A 13,122-nucleotide genomic window follows, 5' to 3' on the forward strand; every position below is an offset into this window, starting at 1 on the left:
GGGGGGGGGGGGCGGGAAGGGGAAGAGAGACTGTAACGCGTATACCGCTAACATTAAACATCCCTTAAAATGAAGGACATCGGGTCACCGTCGTCGCAACAATTTCTCCGTTACCAGCTAATGAACTTCGCTCGAGAGATCTCGGCGGATAAAAAACGTTCGTGCTGGTTTCCAATAGAAGAAAAAAAATAGGAGGGGGCGAAGTCGCGCGAATGAAACAGTAGGCCTCCTCCCCCCCCCGCGCGCGGAGATTATCGTCCCTCTCGCGGCCCGGTAATAAACCGCGATGTAATTACATTAAATTTTCGACTCGGCCACATCAAAGGGAATAATATCACGAACGACCTTCGTAGAAACTTAAATTTCAGCAGCAGCGATTACTTCATCCAGACGAACAGACGGACGAACGGACTGGCGGGCGGGGGAGGATGCGGGGAAAATTATAATGCCGATGAAACAAAGAAAACGGGAACGACGCCGGAGATTTAGTCGTCGTCCTCCCCTTCCCCTGCCTTTAGTGTTTTATTTTCGCTCGAATTACACGCGGACTTGATAAAAAGCGTCTCATGATGGAGCAATTTCTGGATTAAAGAGACACGAGGCCACAACTGTTTTGCGAAATTGTCAGCGTGCGCGAGTGGGCGAGCAGACGAGCGCGCGCGCGCGACGCGTTATTAAGGAGATTTTAATATACATATGTGCCACACGCGGGGCAGAGCGGACTGCGGGGGAAGATTAAATGCCTCCCAAATGAAATGAAAATGCGGATAAATTAAAAACGCCAGCCGTAATGTCTCTAACGGTCTCCTTCTTCTTTTCTTCTTCTTTCGCTACTACTGCTGCTACGGCTTGGAAGTCGCAGAATAAGCGGTGCTTTAGAAAAGTCGAGTTTTAATCTCGGCTTACTTCTTGTCCACGTTGCTTCATAACGTTATTTATTAAGAGAGGAACGAATAAAATATAAGGCGGGAAATTCGGCGAGTGAGGAAATTAAAATCACGAAAATAGAGGGGAAACTCGCGCTTCTCCAGCCACGGCGAGAGCACGGAATGAAAAATTGATTCGTCCGTATCGATCGCTAACTGAATCTCATCCTCCCGAAGTACATCGCCTACCATTCGACGTTCTTTTTTCTCCCTTTCTTTCCTTTTCTTTCTTTTTTTTTTTGAATTCTTTGCGTCTCCTCGTGAATCGGACGCTTCTACCGTCTGGACTTTAAATCGGCGCGTTGCGACTCGCGAAACCGAGACGTCTCAATTGGCGAGGACGTTAATTATTAAGGCGAACGAGCGGAGAGCGGTTCGTCGTCGTTTCCCATGACGGCGGTATGAAAGTTCCAGGAACGAGAGGAGGCTTCGTAAGAGGCCTCGTAAGAGAAATGCGTTCGACGCGATAACGCGAACACGAAGTGAAGAAGCTCGAACACGTTGTACCGGGAAAATTACGAGGGCCGTCTCGCGCGTATCGCCTCGCGTCTCGACGGGAGATCTTAATTGGGTTTGTAAGACCCTGCGGAATGCGGACGACGGCTCTCTCGCGTAATTGTTTCCACGCATACCTACGGTGTGCCGCCGTATAAACGCGAATCGTATAACTATAATCGCGCGTTGGATTCTCTCTCTCTCTCTCTCTCTTTCGTTCCCCTTTTTCACCCTAGATATAAGATTTCTACGCGCTACGAAAGCATTCGATGCGATTGATCGTGATCGCGAGGAGATTAATATCTAAGACGATATAATTATACTTTAATCTCTCTCTCTCTCTCTCTCTCTTCTAATCTAAAGATCGTACTTATACGTTTAGAAGCGACCACTGAGAACTCGCCATGAAATTAATATACGAACACGTAATCAAGCTTTAAACGGACGCGGTAGGTGATATCGATGTGAGCCAGACGTCTGACTTGTGAACGGAAACAGTTCAAATATTGATTTCTTCCAGAACTTCGACTCAAGTCAGTTGCCAAGTTCATATCGGTGTGCGAGTGATGTTTGTCACTTCGTCTCCGATATCTCGCATCGACGTTGAAGTTCGTGACTCGAGCGATCTCTCTTGCGAACTTACTTTAGCGCGAGGAACCTCATCGAGTTCACGAACACCGTTTTCTCTGGACGAAGACGTGCGAGCGCGCGGCGCACTTGGTGCGCCTACGCGCCCGCTCGCGTTCCAGCTCGGGGCGCGCGCACGAGCGACCATTCGACGATTAATCGCGGAATGGATCGCGATCCGCGAATTGACGGGCCAATCTCATTGAACAAGCGCTCATCTCGTAATTTACACCGTAAGAGGCTTACGGAGGAGGAACGGTCGCCCGTCGCCGAGCGAGGCGACCCGTCCTTCCTCCTCCCGCTCCTTCCCCTCATTCTCCTACTCCCGTCTCCTTCTGCTAAGCCGCGCATTTAAATTCATTGAAGGCAGAAATACAACGTCGAATAAATCGCCGCGACGTCAGGCGCGCTGAAATACGCCGCTTTGCATGCCGCTCTCTCTCTCTCTTGTCGCCTGTATTATCCTGCGCCGATGCTCCCGCGGGCGCTATCTCTATCTTCTACCCTGCGGCTCCCGAGGGAACGAAATAGAATTCTCAGTTTCAATTCTACGACCTCCCCCCTCCCCCTTCACTCTCTCTCTGTTTCCTTCTCGTACGCCCCGGTATCTCCCTCCGGCCTTCCCTTCGTGTCTCGAGATAGTCCGAGACACTCGCCATGGAGGATCTCGACCCTCGTCGAGCCATCGTCCCGCCTCTGTTTTCTGGGCCCCCGCCGGGCAAATATTTTATCAACTCGATCGATACGCTGATACGATGATCTTCGAATTCCTCCGCGAGCTCTGCCCTTATCGCCGTCCGAGTATTGCGCGGGTAATGAGAAGCTTTGCCCGAAACGAGGTGACCGCGAGCGAGGGAGTTTCTCCGCACACGTTTTCTCTCTCTCTCTCTCTTTCTCTCTCTATTTTCCTCCGGAAAATGCGGGACATTTCCGCCTCCCGAATCTCCGGTGTACTCGAGTTCACGACCTCGTGCCGTCGTGTGTTAAGTGCGGAAATTTTACGTCGGTCTTCAAAGGCGACGTTGATTTCATTTTCCGCTTCCAGAGCCTCATGAGCGCGGAAGGGGGAGGAGGGATAACCAAGTGCGAAACCGCGAAAATGTATCGAGGAAACGGTGAATTGGGAACAAACTCTCTCTCTTCGTTTCTTTCAGTACTTTAACGGACGTCGCGCGCCGGATCACGTTCGATCCGTCGCGATAATTGAGGGTTACAGCCGAACTTGTCCGGTTGACATACACACGCGCGTTGAGGCTAAAAACGAATTCCCTCCGTGCTTTCCACTATTTTATCAAGGTACCCGCGCCGGAATCGCATTTGATCCATCATAGCAATTGAGGGTTAAAGGCAAACATCTCGTTGACACGTAACACGTTTCGAAAATCCCTCCGGCTTCGATCGTGACAGCGGAAAGCTCCGACGGAGAGAGAATGCGGACGGGCGAGCGAGCGAGCGAGCGAGAGAGAGAGAGAGAGAGAGGGATCGTTCGATTTCTCGTTTTTGCACGCGTTCAACACACCATCGCGAGTTATTCCCATCCGATTAATCCCTTCGTGCCCGGCAGCACCGTGATTGGCACGCACGATTGTAACGCGATGTTACGAGCTTCGAAAAGCGTCGGATTAATCTCGATGGATGGATGAATGGCAGGCGGGTGGACGAGAGCGGGCGGGTGCGATCGAGTTGATCATCCACGCGCACACGCGAGATAATACGGCGACTTAATGATGATAATCAGTGGAAAGTGACTGCGAATCGTACGCGCGCGCACGCGCGCTTCTACACATTTGGAAAACGTGTTATTACATTATACGCAACGCCGCGGCGTGTATTATTATTTCGTATCTTCTGTATATCCTTGCATATTACGATCGTACATCCTCGTATTTGTGTTATCGTCATTACACCGCTATCTCTGGTCTTGTTTTTTTTTCTCGCCATTTCCTCGCGTCGCTGTTCTCTCGGATATGTTTGTTTTCATTGTACGGTATCACTAATTTGCAACGTACGATTGTGTACAAAATGTAATGATTCTCTTCTTTTGTTAATTGCTGTACAGACAGAAAAAGGGGTTTCGTTAGATTTAGTATTACGTATTGTTTGGTTTAGTTTTGTTTAATATAAGCGACATAATTTAATCTTTCAGCGACAAGGTAAATTTTAAATACATCCAGGAAAGTGGGGTTGGATTCGTAACACCATACTCTGTTTTGTCCGTTTTTCATGTAGAAAATGGGTAAAAGAAATAAATAATAACATGAAACATTCCTTAAGAAGAGAAACAGCGCGTACACGCTGTAAAATAAACGAACTGTAGGGATGCATCCGACCCCAAACTTGTGGTTAGAAGGTTAATATCGAACATTATTTTATTTGAATAAAAATGTTGTTTTACTAGATTAAACCACGTTTTTGATAGAAAACATTATTTTGAGGAGATAATATTTGGTTTTCAATAAAAAAAAAACACATTTATTTCATTACATATCAAATATCGTCCCATTGAAACAAAAAGAAGTTGTTTAATATTTTTTTAACATAGTATTACTACTTCCAAATAATTTATTGCTCGCGACAGCTATTGTAATATTTGAATGAAAACAGAAACGGAAATGTATTATTTGACGTAAAGAGATATTTATTATTTGAGAAACCAAGCAATTCTGTTCGTCGAGTTGAACATTCCATTTCTTTGCTCCATTCCAAAAGAAAAGTGTGTTTCAATTAAAGAAATCCGATTATATTCGAAGAAATCCTTTCCTCTATGTAGTCGTGCACGCGTGCCTTATGACTCGCGCGTCACCGACGCTACGAGGAGATTCGTATCGCCGCCCCGAACAATAATACCGTTCTGATGGGGAGAAAAAGAGGAAGCGAGAAAGAAGAAGCGAAACGCGATAAGTTATTCGCGAACAGATCCTCCCGGTGAAATATATCGGCGCGAGATCTCGTCTCCTCCGGGAGATTTCGCGGCGCGACCGCCGAATAGATTGCGAAACTTCGCCGCCCCCGTCGTAAATAACTCCGTAGCCCTGAAACAAGACGGGATTATTCTTGAAACTCGGAAGATATTCCGGGGCATCTCGAGAACGTCGAACATAAACGTCTGGCGCGTTGACCTATTTCCTTATTATTAAACCTCCGCCTCTTCTGACACGCGTCCCTCCCCTGCGGATACGCAGAAGACGACGGAGAAGCTGTTACGAATCTCGCCGTTGCGAAAATACGCCGGCGAATCGACGACTACTCCCGCCGCGGAGGATGAAAGGCGGCGAAAACCTACCGACAGCGCGCGTTACGCATCGTTACGTATCGCGCGCATCGCGATACGTTAACCGCGAAGGAGCGCGAAAAAAGAATTAACCGTGACTTTCTTTCTTTAACCGCGACCGTCGTCGTCCCGCGCGCAACCGCAGTGTCGCGCGAAAGCGCGGTTTGCCGTCAAAAAGCGGGAAACGCTCCGCGAACGCGATAAAACCGTCGGCACCGGGACGACGGTTCGTTCCGCTCCGAAACTTCCCGACCATCCCGGTCGAATTTCTTCGCTTCTCTCCCTCTTTTTCTCCCTCTGCTCTTGATCGCCGTCGAACGTCGCACGCCCGGAAGATCGCTGCCGTGAATGCTCGATTTTACGCGTCTGATGAACACGCGCCGCGATGCTCGAAGGTATATCAGTTTGATACGCGCGAAAGGCTCCTCATTGCTCTATTAAATAATCTTGCTCTTTGACTTTTCTCTCTCGAAGGAGAAGAAAAGGAAGAGAAGGAAGGGATGAGGTAAAGGAGGAAAAAGAAGATCGGGTGGCTTTCTTCTCAGCGTTTAGGGAGAAACTGCAGAGAACTGTCGGAAAGTCAATAATGCGGACGGTGTCCTACGAAATCATCCCTTGGACGCGCATCACGTTCGAGGTATAAACTCGGGAATATTTTCCGCTGGGACCTCTCTTCCATTAGTCTCACGAGTACCGGGAAAGGGTCGATAGACGAGGCTGCACCGCTGTGGGCCAGGAGGACACCGGGTATAATCTCGCTGTCATATGCAGGCGTCATCTTCTTTCCTCGCGTTTCTTGGCCCTGTACCTCGTTAATGGGGCCCCGTGCAAGTGACGTTCGGCTGAACGGTTTAATTATCAGCCGGCCGCGCGGCTTCTTCTTCCGTAAGTGAGCGCCATTAGGCGACGCAGGTGTAATGAACTGGTCTAATGAGCGCGACCCGCAACTTCCTTCCTCGCTTCATCGCATCGCGATTATAATAACCTCTCTCCCCCCGACCCCCGGCGATCTTCGCTGTCCTCGCTTCAATGATATCGTCGTGGTCGTCGCCGCTGTCGTCGTCGCGCTAGCGATGCCCTTCCGGTCGCAAGCCCATCGCTGATTAGATCATTCTGAGAAGTTTCACGGTATCAGCGTGAAGCCAAATTGGCGAGTCTGAGGAGACTCCCTCTTTCGCAGGAGAAGCTCGCGAAGTTTTGGAAAAAATCGACCGACGCGCACGCTCAGCGAGCGGCAATGCGGAATAATTTATACCGAGCTGTTTATAAAGATTACCGCGTAGAAAATTTCTTAGGACCTAATTGGGACCCAGTACGATCTCCCAGAATAATAGTGGGTTCTAATTGGGAAATATCTACGCAGGTTGTTAGATATACGATTCTAAGTGGAAGACGTAAACAGATCCTACTTGGTCATTTCCAACATTTTTCTAAAGAGTCTTCTGGTTCCCATTTTTTACACTACGATTGAACAAAATAACGAAGTACTTTAAGTATTTATATTTAACAAGTACGCAAACGCTATGCGCGCGTTATTAGGCGTAATAATGTTAAAAATATAACCCAATTTATTAACTTCCTAATCTGATATTCGGACAAATTGCCTCGACTCTGGCAATGACAATCACATGCGGCACAAAGCAAATGGCCAATCAGCATCGTTAGGAAGAAGCTTCATCCCATATATCTGAGATAAGAATGAAATTCTCAATTTGTATCAAAGTGCGATAACCTACTTTGGGACAACTTTGTGTATTCTAATCTAAATTTGTGCTGTATTTGGAAAAATCTGAAAAAATTCCTATGAATAGAAAAAAGAAGTGCCAGAATCAGGTAATTACATGTTTTCCTGCCTCTTAAATGAAGTAATATTTTAAATATATTTTAACATTATGTAGTATACATAATTGAACGTAATAATATCTTAATTTGTAAATGCATCACTGAATGTAAATGTAAAATGGTTCTATATATTTAAGAGAGTATTTACTAGAATAATATATAACACTTTTTTTCCACTGAAGAAACCTTGCGATTTTAAATTTAGACTTTCCTGGTCAATAAATATTTTCTACAAATAAATTCTGTTATTCTCAATATTATGAATTTATTATTTGTCGCAATCGTTTCAACAACAGCACATACACATAATTGTTTTATACGAAGGAAATATATATATCGTAGTCAATTATATTTCTACTTTTAGTGGATATTCGCTAACGGGTATTAAAGTAAATCTTTTATTTGGATCAAATGAATATCTGTACAGTAATATCTGTTACTTACGGTTATTCGAACGGTAACACTTTTTTGCAACGTATATATCTCGTACTTGTATTTTATTTTAATTATACGATGATTATACGCTGTGTTCAACTGAGATACTTAAAATGCACGCGTGACTCGGTTCCTCGTGACGATAATTATGATAACATCCGGATTTTTAGCGGTAAGAGTGGCGTGAGCGACTGAAAATTAATTTTTGCGCCATCTAACGTTATTTGCTCGCTTATGTTTTGCAGTTACGGCAAACCATCCGCCGCAGAGACCGTGGATTCCACTGACAAGGCCCAACAGGACGAGACCAACATGTAAGTACACGTCTGCAGCTCGAAAGAGCGTCTCTCTCTCTCTCTCGGCCGAAGAAACGGCCTCCCCTCAATTCGCGGAGGTATCAATCGTGAAGTCCGGACGGACTTAATTCAGCCGGCGATCGCGATGTAACGCCGTGGTGAAGCTTTCATTAGCGCACTCTCGCGCGTCATGCAATGCGCGGGCCGCGCGCGTTAAATCAATACACGGTGTTTATTATTACAACGTGTACGCACGCGGCGGCGGCGTTTTAACGGACAGCGGGTAACGGGCGAGCCTGAGGTAACGTGGGAAAACGTATGGGCGCTCATCGCGTACCCAATGGTGAGTAATGCATCGTCGTGACAATCGTGCGGGCGCGCGTGGACCCTCGCGTGTCTCTTGCAAATGCTGCACACCGGCGCGGCGCGTCGGCGAGTCAAAATACGAGACGCGGCGAATGCGTGCGCCGTAAAACAAATTGCGATTTACGTCGGCGGTAATAAATACACGCGTTGAGGCCACGCCGCGACGTGTGCGTACCGTGCACGCGATGTTATCAAATTCACCGGACGCGTTATTTAAGGTAGTTGATCCGTCAAATCACTTTCTTAGGAATTCTTTGAAACTTTAGCTTTAGGAAATACTACCTACCGTGTTTGTGAAGTGTAGAAACCGATTAATCATTCGGTAGTTGAGATATTCGCAACTAAAGATACTTTTCACACGTGTTCTTTGAATTTAATATTTTATTTTTGGCTTCTATTTTTAATTTCTTCTGGGACCACATTTCGGGTTTTTAATGAAAAACTACTGTGATATTAAGGACAAATATCGAGGTAATATGGAGATACAACAAATTTTTTCAATTTTTTATTTCGCCTTGAAAATATAACCATAGGAAATTTACAATATATAGTGATATTCGTGATACATGTTTTATATATATATATACATATTTAAATATTTATGTACTCTCCACTAGCTCAACTGACGTATAAGTAAATTTACATTAGTAAGAAAAATAAGGAATAAATAATATCTCCGTGTATGTAATATTGTGTATATTTTTCTTAATTTTGCTAAAAATTAACTCTAGCTAGTCACTCGTATTTTCGAGTTTTTAATTCAGTCTGTGAGACCGTTCGTCTTTGTCGCCTTGTCATTTTCACTCCAATTAATATTTTTAAATTTGTAATGTAGGAATTGAAGAGTCTGAATAAGATAATAATATTAGATCAAAAAAGTGATTTGGGTTTGAACTAAACTTATTTATTATTTAATTTATATTAAATTTAAGAGTGTTTTCGGAAATAATTCTCAAATGATTTTAGAAATGCGATCTAAAAAAAATAATATTTGTTTATTATAGCAGACACCTGATATTTTATGAAAAAAATAGTATGCCATGTGAAAACTAGAAAACGTTCAAACAGCAGTCCATTAAACCGAATTATAGCGAGCTAGGATTAACATTTATTACTTGGCTAAATAAAGTTATAGAAAAGTACTTTTTCAATAAATAATAAACTTATATAGGGACCTTCTAATATCGCCACTGAAAATCTGACACTGTACAGACCAACAATTTTAACTCGTCGCACGACCGCGCGTCGAGAAGGAACGCGAACGGTCGCGTTGGCGCACCCAGTACGCCGTCGTTGTCGACGCCGCTGAAAACTTCCTCCGACCAATTTCTCGCGCGGTGCATTAAATGCGAGACGGAAGAATCGATCCCTCGCGCGTCACTCTCTCTTTCCTCGCGGCACAACGTGGTCGAACGAAAATCCCCGTTGATCGTCCCCCGTCTATTGAGAATTCCGTATACACGCTCGTGTAAATCCCGGAACCCGCGTAAATTCGCCTTAACGTGCCCTCGCCGGACGCCACCTTGACCATCGGTCAACGCCGTCGCCGGGGCCGACGAGTTTCGCAGCCCCGAAGCGCCGCAGCAGCGCGTCCTACGTACACCGCGCCGTGTTGCATCCCGCCGACGGCTATATACCGCACCATCTGGACAGATTTATTGCGACGGTGGAGGAGGAGGCGGTGGCGGCGGTGGTCGAGGTAGCAGGAAGGGTGAAAGAGGGAGAGAAAGCGCATCGGGAGAGAAGCGTACAAACGGCCGGTCTGCCGTGCCGCACTGCCGGTGGAGGCTGCTGCCGTCCAAAAGGAAGCCATTGTCGGCGCTGGACGCGATAAATCATTTCATTACGGTTTACGCTGTTCATTATTTACGAGATGGTGCCGCGTTATACCCCGGCGAGGCTCGCTGATGACCTATACCGCTCGTAAAATTGTTTACCGTGTCGCGATACCCGCGAACCAGCCGGCGGAGAACCTGCACGCGCATGAGTCTTATTAGTTTATCCGATTCTCCTCCAGTCTTACTTCTTTATCTCTTTCGCCTCTATTCGTTCTATCCCTTTAGGAAGAATTAGGGGTCGATCGAGAATCGAGGCGAGCCGGAAAGTTTCTGTTTCTCGTTTGCGACAATGTAAGTTACAGGACGATATAATAGTATGCGAAATGTAAATACCTCGATATCTGTAAATGTTAATAAACGGTTTTATCAGTGACTAAGGCAGAAAAAAATAATAGTCAATAAAAACTAAATTGTTGTTATGGCGATGTACCCCATATAAATTATTATTGTGGGAATATATAAATGTTAATTGTGTTTCGGTTCGTTGCGCGTACCGAAGAATTTTTCAAATAAACGTATAGCGCGGCAAATCAGCTTTCCACGCATGAGCCGACCCTTCACTCCTGACTGACAGTATTTACTGACATTACATTGCGCTGTATACATTTGTTTATATATTTTTTAACACCAATATACTTTTAGGATATTTAGTCTAATCGAAAAGAACGTGAGGATAGGTCACACAAACATTACGAGGTATATATTATGACGTTATGCACACATCGCGGAAAGAATCGTTAATACAAAATTGAACCAAGCTTGGAATACAAGACACTCCTGAAACAGTATTTTTCGCAACATGAGAAACGGAATCATATGATAATTTATCATTTAATTTATTAGAGAATGTTTCAGGGGTTTTTATAAATTACATTACTAAAATGCAAGGGTCGGTTCATGTGTGGAAGGTTGATTCGCCGGGTATATGTTTGTCCAAAAAATTTTTCGGTACGTGCGTAATACACGATGAATATTTATATTTTTCCACAATAATAAGTTACATACGTCGCTATAATAGCCACGATTTGTCTCTTATTGGCCGTTATCTCTTTCTTAATTACCTCGATATCGTTAATTTCTACGTTCATCCGCCGCCGTTTGTCAAACACGGAACTGTTCGTCAAATACGGAATTGTTGTATACAAATTCGACATGGTGGTACATGCATTTGTGATATAATTCATAATAACACCACTGTGCGCGTAATATTTACTCCCGGCTGCGTCGAATCACTCCTCTCTGTTGGCCACGTGCGTGTGCACACGCGCGGTAACTGGTGGTTTATTAATGTTTAGAGACGCACTGCGGGAAATGGCTGATGATTTGGCGTATGGCTGACTTTTACACGAAAACATTACACTTTATTCCAAAGAGCGGCCCATTACATTCTGGGTAAATTGCGGACGCTTCTGCTGCCAAGTACAGTCTTCTAAAACGCGCTCGGTGTAATTCCCGCGAGCGAGCCTCTCACGTACTGGGTGTATCGTAAAGCACGCGGCAGTTGGAACAGAAACGCGTTCCGGCGAGATTCGAAGATGGCTCTCTTTCCCTCTCTTTCACAACGAAAGCGCGTATATCTCTTCCATGATCCGCCGTTATCGTTAAAAGTAAGAACCCGATAAACGAAAGTTTATTCGAAATCGACTCGAAAAGCCGATATTTCCGTTCTCCAATTACATCTTAAAAAGATTAATTCGTTAAGTAAATGTATCATCGATATAGCAATTTCAGTTTCACGAATCCTAATTATATTTCTAATTATCTTGCTATACTATGCATAATTATAATATCAAAATATAAAGAGAGAGAGAGAGAGAGAGTAACGTACATACGATAATAATTTTGCTATCAGTTGCATCCCCACGGATGTCGCGGAAGGTATCGCCGGTGATTTCCCCGATGCGGAGCGCCGAATAATCAAACGATCGCAGACGCGGTTGCTTTTCCGGATTCTTTTCTCCGAGAAGAGAGATCCTCCCTCGACATTCATCGGGGATTGCATTCGCGCTCAGCCGCAGCCGCGCGCGCTTCTTCACGGCGCACCTTGTATATCCCGCGGGAAATCCGGTGTACGGTAAAGACGCGTCGGATTAGAACGCAGGCGTATTATTAGTAAATGGCCGTGATCGAATATTGTGCGCGCGGCGCGCGCGTACGTTACGAGAGCTAGCCCGTATTACATGAGAAAGAGGAAGAGACGGAGAAAGAAAAGGAGAAAGGACGGACTCATCGGCCTAACAAACGCAACATTACGACGCGGACTCGCCGCGGATTACGACGGGGGGCAGCTGTAATCGCTCAATGCCGCGCGCGCCGCATTCGCGGCGAGCTGCCGCTTTACGAATGCGCGATTTAGGAATGCGAGCAAGGAGAGAGCGAACGAGCGATTACGCTCAAGCGGGCACGCTTAAAACCAATTTCTCGGCCGGGAATCGCCGTAATTATCGCAGGCGACGTGTTACGATTCGCTGTGTTATATTCGGGACGGAATCAGTCTCGACTGCCGCCGCCGTAGTGGAGTGAAAAGCATAGGCTGCGTCCAGCGGAGAAAGATCAGTGGGCGTTTAGTGATTATATCGTCTGTGACGGGAGTATTCTTTTAGATTCTTGATAGATCGAAGAGAATGTACCATTCAGGAACGATAATCATTAAGCGCTCACTGAGCTATTTTCTCCGCTGAACGCAGATATAGCGAGCCCCGGACATTGGCGTGCGCAGAGAAAGAGAGAGAGAGAGAGAGAGAGAGAGGGCGGGAGAAGCGCATATCATAGAGAGATGTTAAATATTTATTCAAATAATACACGATAAAGTATTTATTTCTTAAATGTGAACATGTATTTCTCAAGTAAGAATGTATGTATGGTTTTTGTTATTATGTAGCAGTGTTTGAACGAGCGCCCGAAATATATTTTATTTCGTGAGATACGAAGGAACATCTTCGATAAAAAGATATATTTTGTAGAAAGGCATCTATATAGTAAAACATTTTTATGTTACTGAACGACACATGTTGACAAAGCGAATG

General features: G+C 45.3%; 1 protein-coding gene across 1 annotated transcript in view; it reads left to right on the top strand.

The window, feature by feature from the left end:
• Positions 1 to 13,122, top strand: part of LOC106748873 (CCR4-NOT transcription complex subunit 6-like) — a 363,820-nt gene that overhangs the window by 315,135 nt on the left and 35,563 nt on the right. The window contains exon 2 of the mRNA XM_014627791.1: positions 7,842 to 7,910. Coding sequence (XP_014483277.1) covers positions 7,842 to 7,910 — 69 coding nt within the window. The remainder of the gene's footprint in view (positions 1 to 7,841; positions 7,911 to 13,122) is intronic.

This window comes from Dinoponera quadriceps, unplaced genomic scaffold (genome assembly GCF_001313825.1).
Source record: "Dinoponera quadriceps isolate SergipeBrazil2010 unplaced genomic scaffold, ASM131382v1 scaffold1889, whole genome shotgun sequence".
Classification (NCBI taxonomy): Eukaryota; Metazoa; Arthropoda; class Insecta; order Hymenoptera; family Formicidae; genus Dinoponera; species Dinoponera quadriceps.